At 40.1% G+C, this 24,212-nt stretch overlaps 1 protein-coding gene across 1 annotated transcript in view; it reads left to right on the top strand.

Moving 5' to 3' along the window:
* ppargc1b (peroxisome proliferator-activated receptor gamma, coactivator 1 beta) overlaps positions 1 to 24,212 on the top strand; it is a 49,403-nt gene that overhangs the window by 15,459 nt on the left and 9,732 nt on the right. The window contains exons 2-3 of the mRNA XM_016573882.1: positions 21,829 to 22,014; positions 23,282 to 23,476. Coding sequence (XP_016429368.1) covers positions 21,829 to 22,014; positions 23,282 to 23,476 — 381 coding nt within the window. The remainder of the gene's footprint in view (positions 1 to 21,828; positions 22,015 to 23,281; positions 23,477 to 24,212) is intronic.

Genomic DNA, 24,212 nt, shown 5'->3' on the forward strand with positions numbered 1-24,212 from the left:
TATATATATATATATATATATATATATATATATTCATTTATTTTAAAGTAGAAACAAGTGAGAAAAAAAACCTGATTCATGAAGTTAACTTGTTATAAGCATTTTGAACCAAGTCAGTGCTATGGTAACTATGCTACTAAATGATTGCCATATTTGTATGCATTTATATGGTACTTCAGGTTACTTGGCATTACCATGGTACTATTTCTAAAAATACTGCATTACTGTGGTACTTTGATTAGTGAATGGATGGCTGATTTTTAGAGGCTTACAAGATGATATTCCTTAAAGGTGCTGTATGTAGGATTGACACCGAGTGGTTGAACTAGGTATTGCAGTCCAATTTCAAAATATTGGAGAGGGTTTTTTTCACCCAGCCCCTCCTCCTCAGACTTGGCGCACATGCAGGTTGCCAGATTGACGACACCAACAGAAACGAGCGCACTTGACGATGAATGAAATGAAATACGCTTTGTTTTCTGCCAACTGGCAACCCGGGGTCCCGAAATACAATTGGGTAAACTGGCAGTGGGCGGGTTTCACAAACCAAAACAGAGACCGACATTCCGGCCCGGAACGCACATTTTCAAAGGAGAATAACTGACTGTAGCATTGTTTTTCAGATAAACAAGTATGATAACTTAGCATGTTTCTTAAATATCTGCAAACATATTATGGTATTTTTATGCTTTAGTAGAGTCAAAAACTTACAGCACCTTTAAATTTTGACTTGCAGTATGGTTCCCTGATATGAATTATAAATTCACAGTTCCCCCATTTACATGCACAGTAATACAGTGATCGTCTAGGCAACAGTAGTGTCCATCTGTGGCTTAGGCAGCCCTTCTCAAACAGAGTGAGGTAAACTATCTAAGACAAGCTCTGGATACTGTAGTTGTTTATTACCACAGGGCAAAATGTCAGCAATCGCTAGAGAAAATTCCAGAGTCAGTTTTATTCTATGTCAAACACTTGAATTCTACCCACTATACAGAATGTGTTTTCCCCCTTTTCCATTAGCCTTTTTATGTACTTTCGCAGTACTCTATGTGCTTTTCAGAGTCTCCCCTGATGTGGCGCAGCTGTGTGTGCCCCTATTTCTAGAATCTGTGCCTGGACGAAAGCAGGAGTAATCTCAATGGGTTACATTTGCATTTTCATTACAGTCATTTGAATATTTGCTTTGCCTTTATGATACCACTGCACCAGATTTATGTGGAGGATTCAGGACCTAACCTCTAGAGGAGGTCAAACCCATGTCATTTTGGGCCCTAAGTATGAAATAGAAGGTGTAAACCAGACCTAAATTTAGAAATATGAAGTTTACATATTACACGTCATATTTTCACATCACAGACGAAGTAGAAGTCGGAGTTCTTCTCAGATAGAGGACCTCATGAGGAAAACAAACATTGCTGGAGGTACACGGAGGAAGTTAACCTACCTGTGATGGGTTATTGATTTCTTTGAATGTATTTCCCTCAGGTTATTTCACCCAAAGAAAACAGTTCACCCTCAGACACTCTTTTTGTGACAGGTCTCTAGAAATGTGTTTTCTACTTTTCTTCTATCGGTCTTCAGGCAGGCTTTGCAGATTTCACACTGCAAAATTTGTGTTGCAGATTCACGCTTTAAGCTACATCTCAGATTTTAATGGATTTTATTGGAAAACTGTGCTTTCCAGTCAAATTCCCAGCTTTCAAGCGTAAATCCAAGTTTTTAAATGCCCATGGACTCTGGCAGCCGGCATGATGGCATACAAGAAGCCAGTCACATGACACAGGACAGTTGCCAACTGGTGATAGCTCATATAATCCTGCCTACTTAGAAGTCGGGTCATGGAGGGGTTGTAATGATGGTCTTTCATGTGAAGTGTACGGCTTTGTTTTGCTAGCGTCACGATAGAATTGTCTTTTGCTCTTGGAGTGACTGGAATGTTTTTGGGGGCGTCTCTTACGGAAGGGTCATTAGGATGGGTGAGGCACACTAGAGTGTTTGTTTCTTCTAGACGCACAAACCTAATAAAGCCGGGATTGTTGGGGACCTGAAGTTTTCATTCTCGCCTTCACAGAGCACAGTTGTCCGCACATCAACACTGGCTGTCTTTACGGACTTAAAGACAATGCTAAAATGATTCTAATGAGTGTCTGTTTAAAAATATACGAGTATAAAAACGTATGTCTAATTGCATGGGCAGGAAGTGTCTGTGTGCAAATGAATGCTAAAAACGCCACCCTGTTTTCCAATTGCTGAGCTCTTGACTCATATAAATGCATCCTACAATTCCTGACGCCCACTAATTCACAATGACAGAAAGCCTAAAGATGTAAACTCCCACTCGCTTCCACAAATACATCAAGTTGCTTTTAAGGTGACACAGAGCTTTCCCGATTTAAAAAAACAGACAACTTTTTCTGAGATTTTAGCAGAGGTGTTTGTGTTGCACATCATAGAAGACAATGTTAGCATCCGATAATTTTAACTGTTGGAGAAAACTGGTTAATTTTAAGGTTTTTTTGTGCTATTTTCATTTTCCGGGTTTAAAATCTACATCGTGTTGACGTCACAATTTGTGATGTGGCAAAGGATCGATGATGCGTCGGTGTCTATTAAATTATTCATGAGACTGCGTGTTCTTATCCAATGAGAAGACGCTTCGCTTCATTATTCCCAACAGCATGTGCTGATTTTCTATGACAGATGCTTCAGACTGTGAGATGACATTGCGCACATCAACTGAGAGAAACGTTCATGGATCGTGTGTGAGGAGAGTGTTTGTTTTTGCGTTATAATAAGAGTTCGGCACAAACGCGATTCATTCACTTAGTGCGTGTAACCGTTTTTACAGCTCCGTGACACAACCCGTCAAAAGGCTTATATAAACGCCGCAGAATAAGCCTTGGAGGTAAAAGTTCTCAGAGGTGCAACAGCGCGTTCATATATGTTTTCGATGGAGAGTGCAAATGGCTGTGCATTGTGTGTGTTTTCTGTCTCCCCTCTTCCCCTTCCACTCCGTAGCACACCACGCCCACTTTTTTTAGCGTTTTTTAAAACTGTGGTGAGAACTAACCAGTGCTGAAACAGGGGGTTTCATGACCCTTTAAGCGGCACCTTTCGGTGCAGCATCCGCGGTGCTGGAGGGGCTGTTTTGCTTTCATTACAGTGTGTAACACGCATTAATATGTAAAGCCTTACACAGGGGTTTGGTATCAGACACTGCTTTTCTTGCATTTAAAGCACATAGGGAGAAGAGAATAGACATGCACAGTTCACTGCTATCAGTGGAAGGTGCCTGAGGGAGCCATTAGTAGAATGGCTTGGCAGTTAGTGCCAGAGAAGATGCGCCCCAGAGGTCCACCTCAGCTGGGGCCGACCGGAACACCAGTTATACGCAGAGGACGACTAGTCTGTGTGGTGACGGTGGGAGCTACTGCTGGGTGTGGTAATCTGCTGACGAGTGGGGTGATATACTAAAGAGGCCTTGGAGATGAATTACTCACAGGCCATTTCTACTCGCGTGGCAAAGTCCCACAGGGCTTTCACAACGCGACACTGCTTTGCAACCGCTCTTATCTCTTATATGGGCACGGGAACGAGTCCATATTGTTACTACATGTTCAAACACAAGCTGTGAGTTGTAAACAGAGTGAAATAGATGTAGGGCCCCTATGATTTCTGCGATGCGGAAAACGCGGATGGAATCACAGAATCCAGTTATAAAAATGGAATTTACTGCATAATGCTGAATGTCACGGAATTTGTCAAATTTTGGATGAATAAATCAAAAGTAGGTCAGTACACTTAAATCAAAATGTGATATGGGCTAGTGTTCGTGAATATTAAGCTGCAAAAATACTATTTAAATATGAATCCTGCATGTTCTGCGTGTCTCTGTGGGAATGAATGGTGCAGACGTGAGGTTTCGTTTACTACACACATACTGAAGCGCGCATGACGCTCACTGTGTTTTCAGCCTCAGCCACCTCAATATATGAGTACATGAGCACATAAACATAATATCTAGAACTGCTCTGAGAGTCACTTCATGAGCATTTTACCGTTTCTTTTGAGAAAAACTATCATCATGTCATATACAAACAGAAACTTAAAGATCTTCACAGCAACCCCTCAAAATAAAAGTTTGGTTTAACTTGAAGAAACCGTGACAGAAATATATTACTTAATGTAACGATAGTACTACTACAACTAATACAATTTTTAAAACATAATTTTTTAAGGAATATATTTACCAGAAAAATTATTTACCGGAATTTATTTACCAGAAAAATGTAAATACACATCACAGTATTTCTAAAAAAAATAAATTAAATTAATAAATTAAAAAAATAATTAATAAAAATTGTTTTTTGTAAAATCAATTAATTAGAGATGTTTTTGATTATTAAAATGTAATGAAACCATTAAAATGGAATCCAGAATATTAATGGAAAGCACAGAATTTTGTAAAAATAAAACAGAATTTTAGAAAAAGAATAAATCGTATTTCATAGGACCTTAAAAATGTGTACGTTTCATGATTTTTATTAATTAGACATGCTTTTGGTTAATATGTTTTATTTTAACGATTAAAACAGAGTCTAGAAATTAAAACGAAAAAAAAAAAAAAATGGAATCCAGAAAAATTACAATAGAATTTGGGGAAAAAAAGAAAACCGAATCTGGGGAAAAAAAATGAAAACCGATTTCATAGGGCCCTATAGATGCAATGTGAGCAATTAGATGCAATTATATGACGAAACATGGACAGGGAAATTGAAAAACTCAATTTTCTTGGGTCATTCAGACATTGACACTTGCTGGCGCTCTAATTACCCCAGCGTGAGCAATCTAGATGGCCGCAGATTTAGTCTTGTTTGGAAAAAGCTCCCACTGGATGTCCAATCAGGTGAACGTGAGGTCAGTCAGTCATTAGACGGAAGGGATTCACCTCGCAGCCATCTTGTATTATTTACTGTGAGCTTTAGGGGTGTGTGCAGCTTTCGTCGCAAAGCCTGATCCAGTTTGAACCTGCCTGTCAGAGATTTACTGCAGAGCTTTTGAAAATGGCAGAGTTTTACACGGTTCTGTGGTTATAAGAAAAGGGAGATGGACATTTCCCATCCTCTCCAGGGTCAGGTTCTTTTCAAGGCCAAATTATCATCATTTTTCAGATGCAGGCTTGGGATGAAAAGGGACGTCACTGAATGAGGGGGGGCAGATGCATCAAAAAGAACAGGTGCTTCATAGCCCTTCGACTTTTGTCTGGCAGATTATATTTACATGTGTTATGGCTCCCTATAGCAGGATGTAATCTGCCGTGATTGAATTTGAAGGCGCGGATTGGGACAACAGAGCAGGGAATTGGTTGTTTGTGGAAACTCAAAAGACCGTCCCCTTTGATCAGACAGCTGTGAAGTTCAAAGTACCCCTGCTCGTACAGAAGAGCACATGTTCTTTTGCACACGATTAGATAGCAGATGCATCGATAGAACATGAAGCTTATCATCGGCGTCTGTTTTCGAGTCCATTGACGGAATATTTCTTGGATTTCACCTTCTCCCGGGGGGCTCTGGAGTTGTCGCTTTGAGAAACGAATGCTCTTTGTCTCTATTTGACTCAATCCTGTACTTATTCCTAATATGGTACTGTGCAAACTCCAAAATCAAATGCACGCCGACAACACAGATCAGTGGCATTGCTGTTTCAACAAGACTGTTTGACTGTATAAACAAGTTTTCGGCACTGATCTCTTCCCATCAGGTGTTTTCCCCCTAGTTTTAACACTAACTTAAAAGATCGTTTGCTTTTGCAGACAGAAGTATATTTTTACTAGATTGATGTTTGTACTTAACCTTTAGCATCTTGTAGTAATGGTATGAAAGGAATTTAAATAACTATTTAAGAGTCATTTTGCACCTGTTCAGAGAGGATAATGGCTCTGAAGAGGCCAAGTTAGGCAAAGACAAGTGTAATACCTAGTGCTTCCTAACCCTGTGTACTGCCAGAGCTTAACCACTAAGCACTGGTTATCGCCTCACATTTGGTTAATCTTCCTTTACAACTTCTATTTTGATGGATTCTTCTTGACCCTTTACCCACTTTGCAAAGCAAGCCAAATAAGCATGCTTAAATCCATATAGTTTATTTTTATACATTTATTACATTGCATTCCATTCTATGCTGCTACTCAGAAAATCCTCCTCAGTGGAGGTGTCGTCTGAGATGAAGATGGGTTGGGCAGCCCTCCTCCCCTTCACTTCACCCCAGGCATCTGTGTTGCCGCAAGCCTCAGGGAGCGCATCTCTCGGTAATGAAAAGCACCCAGATGTCACTCGCAGCCACTGAAAATAAACGGATGCAGGCCGATCGCCATCAAGAATGGTACAACGGCCTCCTGAAACGGGCAGATTTCATCCATTATCACTTAGATACAGACACTGCAAAAAAGCTGTGGCCAGGAATCATTGTGGCTGGGATGGGAATCTTAGTCGCGAGTGTGTAAATTACATGTGAATTTGTTTACATGTTGACCACATCCCCTGATCGTTGAGGGTCTTGCGGCGAGCAGGTGGAGGGCTGTGAGTGTGGGCTGTATTGTGGACATGTGGTGATTTACCAGGTTGAGATGATGAGTGTAGTACTAGCAGAGGTGAGTAATGACCTGGCAGCTCGGTGATGATGTGTCACAGAGGCATTCCTCAAGTTGTGTTTGGCTCCCAAGGACATCTCTGCTGATTGTGCTGGCAGAAGCCCAGCTAGACGTTGGCAAGTAGCCGGGGGGTCTTGTGTTTGAGGGCTTGTCATCTGAGCACACTTTCAATTGAAATCTCTCCTACTGTGCACAGTTTCAAGCTCAAATGACACAAAATGTTTGCGCTCAGCTAGTGTTTAAAGAAAGTAATATAGTGAAAAGATTTCCTACATAATCATATATGCATTGTGGTTGGTAAGCTAAAGTAATTACAGCAACAGGTAAGTAAATCCTGGTTTGAGACAGATGCTAAGATCTCCCGAAATGGCAGTTACAGATCGTAAAGGATTAGCTACGAGTTTGCCGTAGTGCGTGAGTGACAGGATTCATTGTGGACAGGGAGTGGGAGTGTGGGCAGAGTCATAGCTTCTGTTGCGTGTCAACGGACTAGACCTAGACGGGCATAAATAGCATGCACCCAAGCTCAAATGAAACATGTTTGCACTCAGCTAGTGTTGAAATAAAGTAATATAGTGAAAAGATTTCACAAGACGTTCCCACACAATGCATTATCATAATCAGCCTTTATATCATAGATGCATTGTGGTTGGTAATCTGAAGTAACTACAGCTACAGGTTAGTAAGTACCGGTTTCAGACAGATGCTAGGATCCCCCAAAATTGCAGTTATAGATCATAAAGGATTAGCTACAAGTTTGCCGTAGTGTGTGAGTGACGGGATTCATTGTGGACAGGGAGTGGGAGTGTGGGTAGAGTCATAGCTTCTGTTGCGTGTCAACGGACTAGACCTTGACGGGCATAAATAGCATGCACCCAGGAAGAAAGAACAGCATCTGTTATGACCTTGTGGCATTCACCAAACATGGCAGCCGCTGGATTTAGGGCACATAACGCTTTTGATGTATGTGTGTTTAAATGTGTAAGTCTTACATCTAGGGTTGGGAAACAAGTATTCTTAAGTTTAAATTTAAAAAATAAATAAAACAAACTTATATTAAACTTTGAAATTATCTTAAGGCAATGAAATTTCATTTGGTAAAATATTTAGTCCTTACAAGTTCTTAAACTTTTGATGGAACCGTGAAATCATTAAGTGGAATCTGAACTGGAACAGTTACTTTTACTTTATTCTTGCAGTTCCTATCCCTGCTTTTGTGCGTTGTATTACAGTCTGTTTTTATCTGCATTTGTTCATCATGAGATTCAACGCCATACTTTTATTGTTAGTAAAAAACTGCTGACATATTTTAGAATTATTGCTTCCGAGTTTGAAGATACGGATATGATAGTGACCAAAGATAGAGATAGACCAAAGAAGAGATAACAGGAACAAAGGTTAGAAAGTGAAAGCAAATGAATACTCTGTGCTAATGTTGCTGATTTTTTTGCATTTTTAAAGGATGTGGGCCTCTTCAGATGGCTGTTGACAAGGCCATTGAATGGAGGCCGAGTGAATTACAGCTCGGGAACTGATGAAGTAACGAAGCTCACCAGTGGCGTTTTGAAGAAAGGGGTCATATGGCTGCAAGGGGATAGCGGCAGGCTTCAGATGCCTGGAAGGGCACTTTGCTTGATTAAATGCGTCTATAATGAAATAATCATTCAACATTACAACTATGATGAGTGTTCAAACCAACACCGAGGAAATATTGAGTAATCTGATCATAGCTTAGTGTTTTAAGCAGTTCATATTTCTACATTTCAGTCATTTATGGCCACGGTAATTACAGAGTCATTTGGTGCATTATCAGCTGCTCTAATGCATATTCTGGCCTTAAGTTCGGTTTTCTTCTATTAAAGGCTCTCCAGGCTCTCTCCATCAATTTCACTGTCCAATTAACTTTGTTTTTCAGGTGTAACAATGTGTTAATATTCATTAAGTGACTTCCAGTGGAGTAATTGATAATCATGATGGAGGACGAGATTAAAGAATGGCATCAACGAAGGATTTGTTTTGGTTCACGTCCAGAGAGACTACGGTGGGCAGAATAGAAGACGTGTTTGTGAGACAAGTGTAATAGGTCTTGGGGGAAGAGGAACACTTTCTCAAGACTCTTACCAGATGGCGGAAGGACAGGTAATGCGGATCTGGCTGCCACACGACAGAGCACATGCGTCCTTGCACTGAGTTTGCCCTCGACGCTTTGTGCACATCAGCAGAATTTTGGTAGGTGATGTCCCACTTTGGGCTGGGAGCCCAAAAGGGAATTTGGAGTCACCTCAGGTGACAGCTGTCTGTTAGACACAAGCGCTGCAGATAGCAGCTCACAAACTTCCGCTGTGATGCCGAAGAGAGTGAAGAGGATTGGAGATGTTGGGGAAAAAGGAAAAGCGAGAGAACGGGAGCAGTGAGCTGTGAAAGAACTGAAAGAAGAAGAAAGATATTGAGAGAATAAATTGTCCATCGAAAGCATCCAGCTTTTGCTTTGGCCCACTTGCTTCGCTATTTGCTGATGCTCTGATCTCTCTTTCCTTTTAGCATTTGCTCTTTCACCAATTCCCTCTGCCCCTCACTTCCTCGTACCTCTGCCTCATGCAGCTCTCACTTCAGTCACGTGTATGTGGGTCGGCTAAGGACACGAGCGCCGCCTCTAGCCTTTCATTCTCTTACACTGAGACCAAAGCAGCTGAATCGAGGGCCCTGGGAAGATGCAAACACAGTGACTGACCACTAAAAGAATTAATCAGTCATTCTACAACTCAGTTGGTCAGATAGCAGTGGAAGGACTCATACACCTGCAGTTACTTCCTCCATCTGTGACTGAAAAGCTACAGAGAAATGGCCCGAACCTTCCCGAATAATGTTGCACTTAGCGTGTACTCGACAGCACTCAAATGATGTGAAGTGTGATCACTGCACTGACAGCATATTATTTTTAGTGTGTTTTATAACCTGTGTGACATACCCTTTCTTTTTCATGTAACAGACCTTGCACCTTTGGAATAGGTGGAAAGATCATGAAAAGCCAGTCCAGTCTGAGTGTGTGTTGTGAATTGAATGCAGAATTACTGAATGGGTCGAGATTAATCACCTTCTAGACCATTGTGGATTTGTTTGTAAATCAGTTACCAGGCTTGGCCTTGTTCCACTTCAGTTTCTCAGCAACAAGTTTAGGCATCAGTAGCTAAACGCACCAAACCTCATTGAATTACTATGAAACAATGAATGGGTCAGAGCATTTTGGCACGATGGGCATATCTCATAGTCAGTCCCTCATCACACTACAACCCGACAAAGCCATCCAAACTGAAAAGCTGCCAAGGAAGTTCAAAGCCCACAATCAAAGCCAATTAAAGGTTTTTCCTTTTTCTTTCGGTGGCCTTTGAGTGCTTCCTCCCTGACTTCACTGATGTTAGATCCTCAAAGATGAACAAGTTCCTTGTGTGTTTTCATGTTCCTTATCACAGCAGCACAACAAAAGCCATGCAGGATTCTAGGGGAGAGCGTGAGGTCGGTGGATTACTCCGTACAAACTAGCCCTTGCTGAATTAAAGCTCTTTGTTTTCCATTTGAGAGCCGGTTTGAGATCAGCTAAGCATTAGGAGCTATTAAAGGCTTTTATTATGTGGCCCAACTGATGCACAATACATTGAAAGTTGTGCTGTTTGGAATAAAACGTATTCAGTCCCTGCTCTTTTAGTCTTTATTATTAATGGGTACTGCCAGAGGAAGAGATCATGTTAATCTGATACTGCCCAGGGTGGACTGGTGGGGTGGTTGGTGGGGTTTTGTGCTTAAAGTCAGGTATTGTTACTGTAATACTGGAATCTTTCTCCTTGCCGTGCCAACAGATTTGGAGAGATCTGTTACCCATGTAGTTCCAAGCCGGAGATCCTGATATTTGCACCAAAAAGACCTGATCTTATCCAGAAGGAATGCTGAGACTAACACTGCGGGGTTGTCAAGGGATATGGAGTACTAAATCCGATGTACTCGCACTCACACTGAGGAAAGAGTGCAGGTGGCAGACCAACAGTCTGGCTTCAGAATGATATCTGACAGCTTTTGATAGACTAACAAACACCTAAAGCATTTAGCACGTGGATCAGAGACTCAGGAACTCTAAATTTATACTCATTAACATATTGTGTTAGGGGGAAAACATTTGGGCTTTCTGATTTTTAACTAATTTGGCCACTAAAGGATCAGATTGGAAACAAGGAAGATTACATGAACTGCATAGCTACACAAATGTCTCTAAAAATGTGGAGGAAGGGTTTGTCTTGTTGGGCTGCCAAAAGGAGAATTAATAACAATTTGTCAACTGGAGCAATTTATTCACTTGGAATTAGTGTGGCTTTGAACTGTCATGGTTGAATACACATAGTGTAAAAGCTATGAGGGGCCCTCAGACCTTGCACTACTCACATAGCCGCTCTGCCAAATAATGAGTTTCAAGTAATCAAAAGAAAAAATATCAATACACTTCATCTTTAGGAGACACATGTGAAGAAAGAAGTTCTTCTTGAAGGTGTTTCCGTCATAAGATGTTGGACACATCCTAGAATATTTTTGGCTTTCCTGCAGTTATAGTGAAAAGGAAAATTGTGGAATTTTTGCCATTACAAACATTCCACACCTATTTGGAAATTCTTCCGAAATTCTTGTCTTCAGGAAAGAAAACAATGAAACAGGTGAAATTGCTCCCCTTATCCTCTCCGGGCAAGAAATGTCAGATAAAGAGGCAGATCAATTGTAAGTTAATGGTTTGTTGTATCCTGTGTAGTACAGTATAGGGTTTGGAACTATTCGGGGGTTGAGTATAACACGTGTTATGCTGGTGTAATTTCTTTGACATGACATCTCTCTCACATTATCACAGAGGGAAACTGAAGTGGAGGAATCACCCCACCATAATTACCCTTAATAACACTAATACATTAAAGTTCAAATGCAGTTTGTTTTGACCACTAACACATTCCACCAGTCAAAAAAACTGCAATGCTGTGAGCATCACTACCAGTTAGTTGGTTAGTGCTAAGCTCTGCTAAATTTCTTGGAAACATGCACTGGCAGTCTGTTAAGTATTTCAACCTAATATTTATTGGAATTAAGCAAACAATCAGCATTGTTTAATATTTGCTCAGATTCAGAGACGAGCAGCACGTGAAGGCCAGAAGATGCCACACTTAGCTTACAATTCATGTCAGAACATCGCACAGTAACAAACTCTGTTTGCCGCTAAAGCAATGGCTGAAAGATGAGGGCTGGCAGATGGCTTTGCCTTCTGTTTGAGCATTAGGAATTCAGGGTGAGTCATCTTCCCGCTTCAGAGCTCACCCAGAAAGCCAGCGCAGATATGTCCCGTGGACCACTCAAGATTTGCCTGAAGACCACATGCAGCAGTGCTGACTCAGAAAGCCAGCAGTGAGTATTCGGGGAGAAGGTTAAGCAAGCTAAACACTGCCTCATTGGATAGAAAAGTAACAGCATGGATGCAGTTGCCAGGCAGGTTTTCTATGGATTAACTTTTCTCAAAGGTCACTTGTTGATGGCACAATGGTTTTATTTCAGGGGTAGCCAACTGATGGGCTACCATCCTGTTTAGCTTACACCCCAATCAAACATACCAGAACCAAGTTCTGTAATCACGTTGTTCAGAAATACTTGACAATAGCAGGCAGGTGTGTTGGAGCAGAGTTGAAATTGAAGTCTGCAGGATAGTAGCCCTCCAGGAGCAGGGTTGGCTATCCCTGGTCTATGTCCTTAGCATGAATTACAACATGGTACCTTGTTTAGGCAGATGTTTGTGCGTTTACAGTCTCTTCAAAACATGACTGTGTCTTAGTTGACTTAAATAGCCAAAACAGCATATTTTCATAAGTTTTACTTAGGTCTGTTTATATTTCTGTATCACTTCCTTAATACAACCTCTCACATCAGAGCACTGCCGCACAGTTCCGTGTGCAACTTGAACAGCTGTCGGAGCACTGTCCTTTCAACCATTGGATGCAACAAGCAAAGGTCACCTCGCCATTTGGGTCTATTCTTGGATTTCAAAACAAACCCTGTGCTTGCAGAGTGACCCCCTAAAATAGAGATGGGAATATTCTTTACCTCAATTTCTTAGCCAGCAGTGGGAGAAACTGGAGATCAAGATTAATGGCGGTAGCCATGACATTCTGCACGACAGTGTTTTTAGCAACAACGCTCTTAGCCTTGTTCTTTTGTCCCTTTGAATACCCACCATGCTGTGCATAGCCTGGTTGAATTCAGGAACTAATGTTTAACTCTCTCTCGCCTTTGTTCACTTCACTGCATTGGAACATTTCTCCTAAGGGACAGCTAGAGAGCAACCACTGGACCACTGCAGTGGAAATTTTTTTCCCATATTTAGTCTTAGAGATGCACACTCACTTATTGGTACAGTCGAAGGTGGAATTGGGGGTTCTTTATCCGAGGCAAAGGCCTCTGTGAGAGTGCCACTTACTATGAGCCATGGTGCTCTCCTTGACACTGCAAGTTTATGTGCATGCTCTGAAATAGACAACAGGCATATATATATAACAGCTATAAAATGTTCTACATCATGTCAAGGCACATGTTGACTGCATGGTTATGTGGAGTGACTGTTTACTGAGGATTTAAGGGTTTCGACTGGCCCCTAGTGGTGGTCGTGAGCTGATATTGGTTGACCCAGACTCATGACCTTCGCAACAGATGGAAAAAAGGGGCATGTAATCCTATTAACCCAGTGTTATCGCAAAACACCCATCAATGTAGCATGCATCATCTGAATTGTGCATGGTCACTGCAAACCTGCATGAAATGCTGCAGTGGTGTGTGCAATAAGGCTTTCTCGCTGTAATTCCCTAATGGGGTTGGTGTTTTCTGGAGCAAACCTATCTAGGAACACACGTTTCAAGTATGAAACATGCATCATGGAGAATAATGCCAAGGACAGAACAGCCTCAGGTTAACCTTATTACCAGCTTGCAGGGAATGGTCACTCCAGACGGCCACTTATATCCCGAACAATGTCTTCTGCCCTCACGCTCGATCAGAGTGAGCAAGAAAAGCATTTTGATTTAATTACAGCTATGCACGTCTACTAAGAGCGCAGACACTGACTGCTCCCAGTGAATTAGAAACAAGTTGGATTGATGCCATCTTCCTCAGGCATCGTGATCTGTCTGGCCACCCAAGTCTGAAAAGACTCATTTTGCATCTTTGCCTCCCTGCATCTACCTTCTTTTTTAACTTTCTCTCTCAGGTGTAATTGAACATATTCCCTTCATCCCGTCTGTGTCATCTGGACAGATTGAACACATTAGACACAATGAGAGCAGCTCTACCTGTAATCCAGTCCGAGCATTTTGCCTTATTTTACTTTCACATCTTTATCAAAGGCAAAGTGGTAGTTTGTAATCAAGGTGAGTCTGATATTTCTCTCTGGTTGTTTGAATTACCTAAGATACTGCCATCTGGTTTCTGCCTGGAAACAGTGCTTGTATTGTCCTGCAGCCCCCCTCACCCACAGTCGTGACTGCAGGTAAAATGACCTCAGTCTGAATAGCGACGGACCCCCGTTGGAGATAATGAAGGGTTGCGCACCTACAGTCTTGTGACAGTCTCTGCATTGCGTTGCAGGAAAATATGACACCAGTCAACAACCTTATACAAGGCTCTGAAACCCGAGACTAGTGCTCTCATTGTGTCAGTGAAATGGATCCAGGTTAGAAGCAGAGGAAGAAAAGGCTCTGACGAGACTAGTGTCAGTGAAATGGATCCAGGTTAGAAGCAGAGGAAGAATTGCTGACTACCTTTTGGATCTCCTGATGATTTCCCAGTTATGTTTTTTTCTTGTACTGCAGGCATGCATTGACTTCTAATGTATGCGCCTGTGCCTATATTTACATCAGTGCTGGGTATGCTTTCATGTTTACCGAGGTGTGCATATTGAACTGTGGGTGACCTTGAGAGCTTTGGTTTCAGAGTGACTGAACGTCATCTATTTAAGTCCCTATTAGCAGCCATAGTTAGAACATGAATATTATGTATATATATATATATATATATATATATATATGCAATTGAATGTATCATTTGATGCAATGATATGTATTATTTTATTACATAAATTGGATCTGAGAGGTGGATTTTCAGGAGATTAGCAGTTCCAGAATTTTTGATGGCAAGTTATAAATAGCCTTCATGTATGATATAAGCAAGACCTATAAAACTTTTTTTTTTTCTTTTTGCATCTTGGCCTTAGGTATCCTTTTGTCCTCTGTCTTTTCAGTTTACGTGTACAATAGGGACAGATGACTTTGGTAATTGCTGCATCAGGAGACATTATGTGATTTGTCTAGCTATTTTTAAACACAAGAACTTATCTGATCAGGGTCAGACGAAAACCCAGCCTAATTTTGCAGTTCTTCCAAGACCGTTTAGTTGACTAGACATTTACCAAACAAGTTGTTTTTGAAAATGTCTAGTTTTTCATATCCCTACTGTTTTTTTTTTAATTGCAGGACTACAGAACAGATTCATTTCTTGGACACTGAGAGACTCTGAGACACAATGTTGATCTGACATGATAAGAATAACAAATTTCCTGAGCATGAGAGTAGCTGCAAATTAATAACAGTTGCTGTGATTTTCTATTAAGTGCTCAAGCATCCCTGTACCCCTCCCCGTGGTCGCCCACTCTCTGAGATGTCTTTATGGAAGAACGGATGCTGGCAGCAGCCTGTCCTATTAGGATCGTCTTCTAACCAAAACACCTATTTTTAGATCTCTGTACTTGAAGGAAATAGATATCAGTGCTGATATTCAGGCAGAAAAATGCCAATAAGTTATGCACTTATGGCCCCTTTACCAACCAGCTCACACATATTTTCTCACAGTTTTTTTTCCCCCCACACATTATGCAATTCATGCATTCTCTATATATGTAGTACCATTTTCCAGCCAAATGATTTGTGTGGTGCAGCATTACCATATTTGATGTCAAGAGACAGTGGTAATTTTTTGAATACCTCTTTTAGCTCTTCTCAGAGGATCATTTTAATTAAGTATGTTATGAATATTATGTTATCAATTTATGCATAATGTGGCCCTGTCATTCAACTGAAGTACATAACACCTGAGGCCCTCATGGACCAAACTCTAGAGACTACCGAGTCAGTATGAAGATTTATGCAGCATTATAATGAACCATACATGAATGTTTTTTTATTGACTTACAGAGGTAGCACTTGACCAACTTCATAAACTGTGCCAGAGTGATCTCTTGAAATATTTCTAGAGATTGATTGATTGATTTAGTTTTTTTGTGCTGCAACCAAAAATTCCCACTTTCTTGTGGCAGTTTTTTTTTTATTAACCCTTGTGATGTTTGGCCTCTCCTAACTTGTAGGTTTCTTATTACACCTCTAAATCTTGTTAAGGACTTAACAAACATGCCTTTAGTGTCTATGGATTATCAAGTGATGTCAGTTAAGAATAATCAGGCTGAAATAATGACTGTCATGCATTAGAAAACACATGTGACAGGAAGAACATGTAGATCAGTGATAAGTCCAAAGATGGAGCATTGATGGATATAAACTGAATGTAGTACATCTTGATTACCATAAAGCATTGCTTGCATAATTTGTTTATAAGGGTGTGATTTCAAACAAAACATTGATGCATTCATTTATAGTAGTGCTTTTAATGGATCTTCTGTCCAGCTGGGATTTGGACATGGAGCCTTTAAACATTTAAGCCTTTTTTCCATTTTCCATGTGAATCTAAAATCACAACTGAACTGGCAGTCTATCAAAGCCCTGTCTCTAAGTACAGAATCCGCTTTCTAATCAGATCTCATTACTGTCCAACCTGGCTGAAGTGGGGTTGCGCTCGAGGGCACTAGCTCTCAGACTTTCTGCATAATAGCGTCTTACTCGGACCACTGACGTTGTCCTTGGTTTGCATTTGATAAGAGCCAGTCATGAGACTGAGGATAACAGCTATATATAACATATCTTAGATAGCAGTAGGCTCAAAGGGAACAGGGCACCCAGATAAGAGCCTATTAGCTCGTAAATGCAAGGAATGAATGAGTAACCTGCAGCTTCACTAGAATAGCGGCATAACTGAATTGTGCTCAGATCAATCAGTCAATCTATCCATCCATAACAGAAATCCCAGATAACAGTGGTGTCCAGAACCCGTTCAGTCTCAGATGCTGCATTTGATGGCCCTGCAGTAGGAAATGATCGGCAAACTTATAAAGGTCACACTGTGTCTTTTCTTTTGCTTTTTACGTGCTTTGCCTCTAATTATCCTTCAATTTATTCATAAAATTCACCAGATAGCTTGAAAACATGCCAGTACACTGTCAACAGTGGGTCAGCTTTGCATAGGTGTGTGTTGAAGATCAAGTACTCCTGCGCCACATGGCTAGGGTTGATTTTTGTACCATGCGTGCGTTGTATATTAACGCTGATGCATTAAACCTACATGCTAATACGTGCTTGTTTATGAGTGTTATCTTGGTGTGCCCTTGGACTCGGACTCGCTATGCATACTCATATACGTCAAATGCATACGCAGTTCACCCCTCGCTGCCTGATTTTTGCGTGTAATGACCTTTCTTGTTATGAGAGATTCGTGGAACTTTTTTTTTTAATGGAGAGTGAATGGAAAGGTCATTCTTGACGACACAGATCACTGATTAGGCTTTACCGCTTTAGCCTCGAGTAGGTCAGCTACGCTCATTAACTTTTGCTCATTTAATAGCATCAGTCTAGCGCTAACTGCTGGGACATGTCTCTTTTGGTGCATTCAAATGTGGCTGGATTTTGTCGCCTCATAATAGTGTGATGATCATGAGAGGTCTGGGTACAGCGGACTCTGTTAATGGGGTGAACCAGTGGTTTTATCAACGTGTGAGTTATGCAGATGATTCCAGCACGTGTGAACAGCACCTCTGCTGCTTTCCCTCACGAAGCGTGTGCAGCTGATAAGAGGTCACATATGCTGCTACTACAGAACGTCAGCAGCAGTGGAGCTCCATGGCTTCCTTTTGCATTTGCATAGGGATGGGTGGTAAGACCCAGAATTTTATGGTACAAATAAGACAATATGAGCAATTTTATATCACTGTAACAGTACATATTGCAATATGTTATTTTTATACTTGAAATGTATATATACAGTATATATATATATATATTGATATAGTATGTATATATGGATGGTCACATGGATCTACTGATAGTATAACCGGAAAAGCAAAATCACTTCTTCTGTTTGATGGTATATACGGTCATACCGCCCAGCCCTACCTACACTGTAGCATGCATACTCGCACTCGTGACCTTAAACCTTCAGAACCCAAGGATCTTTTTATTGATTGATATTGAGACTCTCCATAACACAAAAAAGAGAGCAAGAGAGAATAAAAAGGTTGGTAAAAAAAAAAAAGATTGATTAGCCGGAGCTCTTGTGCTCCTGGGGAGGGGGTCTCAGAGGAAGGAGATGAGACAGTGGCATGTGAGGGGGATGCGTAGAGGCTGCTAAGTGTGTGTGTTTGCATGCTCTCTGTGTGTGTGTGTGTTGGATGATGGGCGAACACTTTCATTACACTGGCATCCGTACACACGTGTGCACATGCACAACACATTCAGGGCATCTCAAGTAGTCCCTTTAAAATGCTGCAGGCAGGAATGGATTTCCTGTTTTTTAATTTTTTACTTTTGCCAGAAGCCTTCCTGCTGTGATTCCTTTGACATTGATTTAAACGTGCATTAATTCCATAAGCACATCGCACAGTATTATTAGGGATAGGGGGATAATAGTATGCAAGTAAAAATTGAAATTAATTTGTGACCTTTTAGACTGCAAAACAAGCATATGAAAAAATTATGATGATGATGATAATAATAATAAATCTTATTATGTTGTTAAATATTATTAATATGCCAGACTAATTACACTACTGCTTAGAAGTTTGGGCTCAGTACATTTTTTTTAAAATAAATTAATACTTTTGTTGTTTTGATTCATCAAACTGATCAATAAGGACATTTATAATGCTACAAATGATTTCTGTTTCAAATAAATACTGTTGAACTTTCTATTCATCAAAGAATCCTGAAAAAAAAGTATCAGTATTTTACAATCTTACTGTTTTGTGCTGTATGTTTAATCAAATAAATGCAGCCTTTCTGAGCATAAGAGACTTTCAAAAAAATAAACCGACCACTAGGGATGTAACGGTATGAAAATTTCTTATCACGATTATAGTGACCAAAATTATCACGGTTAACAGTATTATCACAGTATTGTTAAAATGTGCTGGAGATGTTCAAAAAGTACCGACACATAAATCACTTCCAAGTTTTATATTTAAAAATCAACAAACAACAAATAAAATGACTTTTTGTTTGCATAATCACTAAAACAATAACATTACCAATGATGTTCGGATTTTAAATGACAACTTGACTGGCAACAGTTTAATAGCATGAAATATCTAATGTAAATGTTCAAATAAAGCTTTGAAAAAGTTATATAAAAAGGGTAAACCTCACATTTCAGCCTTTAAATAAAGAAAAGATGTCAAAATGATAATTGATTAATAAATGATTATATGTATTTTATCTGCTCCATAAATAATTCTAGATAACTTATCTGAATTGTTTAAATGTGTAGAATCCACATAAGCTTGTTTTTCATCAACCGGTCAAAATTTACAGCAGGGCATGCAAATTCGGTCCATTTTGGCCAGACAGAAACTGCACACAGGTTGAGTGTAAATATAAGTCTCTGTAAATCCACTCGCTGACAGCAGGTGGCGCTTATGGAAAAGCAGAATTAGAGCTGTTTCCCGTAAACTCCGTGCACAAAGCAGTATTGCGATTAAGAACACTTCCTTTAGGTATTATTACATGGAGCGAAGATGAAAACAAAATGCCATCGAATCGTTTCTGAAGACAGTCAGAACCTTCAGAGGAACAACCATATAATTAATTCATTCATATATAGGGCTGGATATCGTTAATTTTTTAGATATCGATACCGATACCTTGACTTCGATACCGGTTCCTGAATAATAAAAATTTTTAGATACCAATTTTATGAAATCAATTTTAACAAGATTACATTATCTAAAAAAAAAAATTTTTTAGCTTATTGATGTTTATACAAACGCTGAATGTAAATGTAAGTCTCTGTAAATCCACTCGCTTGACAGCAGGTGGCGCTTATGGAAAAGCAGAATTAGAGCTGTTTCCCGTAAACTCCGTGCACAAAGCAGTATTGCGATTAAGAACACTTCCTTTAGGTATTATTACATGGAGCGAAGATGAAAACAAAATGCCATCGAATCGTTTCTGAAGACAGTCAGGACCTTCAGAGGTACATTCATATAATTAATTCATTCATATATTCGTTTGTATAATTCTTTTAAAACCTCCCAGCTTTTCCGCCCTGTTTTCACTCAAAACGAAACTACTCTGAGTGCTGTGTGCACATGAGACTGTTATTTACAGTATTTATTTATTGTGAGTTGTTCAAATCGCGGTAATCTATTAGATAATTAAAAGATGAAACGGTAATACTAACCGGGGGGAATTTTATCATGATTTATCGTCAAACCGGTAATCGTTACATCCCTACCGACCACAAACTTTTGAATGTAGGTTATAATATATAAATGACTAATCAATGTAATAATAATGTTTATAAAATGTTATTAAAAATGTAATTAAAATGTAAACTCACAAGTTTTAGCTATATGTATTGGTATCATTCTCTAGTCTCGTTGTTTTCAAGAATTTTTCAACAATAGCTTAGCGAGGCGGTTTAAAATACTGCAGATATAATAAGATTGGGCTGAAACCGTGCAGAGGTATGGGCTACAGTATGTGACCTCATTTCATCAGAGCTCAGCAGCTGGTAATATGTGCTTTACAGACTCTCTTCGTAAAGTCTTCGCTGTTTGATTCCATGCAGTTCACTGCATTTTAAAACTGTGACATAAATGGCACCCTGTAAGTTGCCTGCTCGTTTTTGCACCCGCTATTCCAGGCCTAGTGTAAGAAAATAAAGGGAACTGAATAAGCTCAATCATCATCTGTGTGAAACAGAGAGGGGAGAATTCGTGCAAACAGTCATCAAAAATGCATGGCAGCGGCCCTGTAGAATATTGATGCTGCGGCCTCCTGTAAACCGAGGCAGCATCACACCAGGTGTCCTCCAGGAATCCTCTCCACAAACAGACACTAACGGGTGGGGTGCGCTAGCCAAATGATCCAGTGCGGCATGGCGATATTAAGGCATGTGTGGTTTTCTGCCGTACCCCTGGGGTTTAGACGACTTCCCTTCTCACAGTGCTTATTGACACAGACACACACGCACGGTTCTTTATATATCTCTCTCTCTCACACACACACACACACTTTATCTCTCTTCTCGATCACACATGCAAAGGAAGTGCAAAACGGCATATTTTCAAGATCAGCTAACATGAGGGTTGACGGAACAACTAGTCGACTGATGTGTTTTAAGGAAGGCCTATAATTAAACTGGTTCGGGTTCACCTGACCGCAATCAGACGCACGTTTCAAAGGGACCTTTACGTAAGACACGTTCTTCTGTTCAAAAGTGCTTAGATGGAGCGAAACAGAAAGCATGGGTCTTGAGAAAAGTCATTTTGAGACTATTTTTAGTGTAAAACACTCACAAAAATGCTGCTTTTAAGGCGCAAGCGAGTTTTACTGTGAAAATCGTCTAACAGCAAAAGTTTACAAGCATGTTAAATAAAGCACAGACGCTCTAAATATCAAAAACATCTAGTTTTTCCATGACTTATGTCTGTTTCTTAGTAGTTTCCTCTGACAACAAACCCAAAACCCATAGCTATGGTTTTTAATTCAAGGATGTGCAACCGTTGCTAAATCCAGGGTCAGCTTTTCTTCTTCTTTCAACTCCCAGTTCATTAGCTGTAATGAAGTTGTGCTGAGGGTTAGTACTAATTCAGATGACTGTTACGAGCTCAGGATCTTCACAGTCACAGCATGTCTCTTGATTTCCCAGCATTTACGGCGGAGTGCATTCTTTTTAGATGTGTCCTCTGATGTTGGCCTTTTGACCTATAATTTTTTCTCCCTTTCGTTTCTCAGTATGGGGAAGAGGAGGTCTGCTCAGACCGCCTGGATGCTGACTTCCCTGACTTTGACCTCTCGCAACTGGACGCCAGTGATTTTGACTCAGTGAACTGCCTCAGTGAGCTGCATTGGTGCAATGAGCACTCCGATCACTCCCCTGCCTCCATACAGTACAGCGGCGGGAACCCAGAGCTATTCGAGGTGGGAACCGTCATCTGAACTTCCTTTATTGTGCAATGTAGATTGTGATGATTAGTAGTATTTGTAATTCTTCAGTAAGTCTCTGTCCCAAATGATGCACTTGAAATGAATCCATCCAGAATTATGTCAAGATTGGACTTGAAGGGCTGTAAGGGCTGAGGGCAAAATTTGGGAAAGGCATTAGTCTTAAAGGGATAGTACATGCAAAAATGAAAATTCTGTCATAATTCACTGAATAGCATGCACGAAAAAAGTTCCACGAATCTCTCATAACAAGAAAGGTCATTACACGCAAAAATCAGGCAGCGAGGGGTGAACTGCGTATGCATTTGACGTATATGAGTATGCATAGCGAGTCCGAGTCCAAGGGCACACCAAGATAACGCTCATAAACAAGCACGTATTAGCATGTAGGTTTAATGCATCAGCGTTAATATACAACAAACGCATGGTACAAAAGTTCTCTTTTTTAATATATATATTTTTGTCAATCTAATGAAGGTCCAAGGAACCAAAATTTTCAAGCATCAAAAAGTAAAACAAGACATTTGAAAAGTAATCAATATGAATCGAGTGCTTTAATCTAAGTCTTCAGAAGAGACTTGATTGCTTTATATGACGAACAGATTTAATTTAGGCTTTTATTCACATATAAACTTTGATCAATGCACATATATAGAGCACATCAAGTATGGTATGCCAGAATAAACCTCATAGATTGTTTACCATATTTGACGTGAATTATGTATATGCATTCATACATGTTCATAATGTTAATAAAAGCCTTTTATGTTTAAAATGTATTTTCGTACATTTTGATGCATGAAAGTTTTGGTTGCATGGAGAGTATTAAATTATTAAGAATATTAGAATGTATGCTTTCATTTGAGTGTCAAAGATGAAGGTAAATTATCACAGAATTTTCATTTTTGGGTGAACTAAAGCCTAGTTCAGTAAACCTTTTACTGTACGACAATGGTGTAAGATTAAATCTAACTGCTAGTCAAAGCCATGGCGTAGTGGTTAGTGCAAATGCACATTCTGATGTTATTTTGAGCCATGGTGCTCATGTGGGTGTTGCAGGTTTGAGTCTGACCTGCAACGGTTTCAATCCTGATTTTCCCTTCTTTTATGAATAACCTCTGTCCACTGTTTCCGTCGTATAAAGAGGTAGAAAATATTAGACATATACAAACTGTGTAAGTGTAGGTTTTCCTTATCTTTGCTTTGCAGAGCATTTGCCTTCATTTCTTTCTCGTTGTTTCAGGAAGAAAATGCGGCACTGCTCGCTGCCCTCACAGACAGCCTGGATGGCATTGTTGAGGACGGAGTCGGGGGTCTGTCTGTGTTCCCTTCGCTGGGGGACGACCCTGAGGAGGGTGAGGAGGAGGAAGATGACCTCCCTTTGGACAGTGAGCCCCTCCCTGGCTCATTGAGCCCAGAGACAGAAGACCCATCTCTAGTAAGAACCCTTCCTTCCTGTTTAAGGTGGATTTGGATGGGCCTCTGACTACCCCACAGCATGGGTATGATAGGCAACACAGGTCTGAATTTTTCTCATTTTGGGCTTTTTGTTTCATTTTAAGCAACCGATCTAACAAGAATCCTCTTCACAGGCAGGGGTGTGGAACATGGACACTGCTTTTTCTAGGCTTTCATTTTGCCACACATCCCATTGCTCTCATCTTCTTCTGAGCCTTATAAGAAAGTACTGTGGTGATACCCAGTGTTGGGCAAGTTACTTCCAAAATGTAATACATTATATATTACTAGTTACTGTCTTTTGAAAGTAATTAGTTACATTACAATATTACTGTCTCTGAATTGTAATGCATTACACTACTTTTGAGTTACTTTTGAGTTACTTTCATCCAAAATATCCACATAACCATGGTATTGTGATAGTATCTGATGGCAATAGCATGGTACTTTGATATATTCCATGGCAGTGTATGAATACCATGCTATTGAAATTGCACACTGCCATTCAAAACTGTGGGTCAGTAAGATTTTTGCCATCACAGGAATAATTTACATTCAAAATAGGGATATAACGATTCACTCAACTCACAATGCGATACGATTGGATTCACAATACGATTTTCTCAAAAACAATTTAACAAAATGAGATATAAGATAACAATCTTACCTTTTTACTGTATTTATGATCAAATAAATGTAGCCAAACTTTTAAACAG

Source organism: Sinocyclocheilus rhinocerous, unplaced genomic scaffold (assembly GCF_001515625.1).
Source record: "Sinocyclocheilus rhinocerous isolate Xijiao unplaced genomic scaffold, SAMN03320098_v1.1 scaffold892, whole genome shotgun sequence".
Taxonomy (NCBI): domain Eukaryota; kingdom Metazoa; phylum Chordata; class Actinopteri; order Cypriniformes; family Cyprinidae; genus Sinocyclocheilus; species Sinocyclocheilus rhinocerous.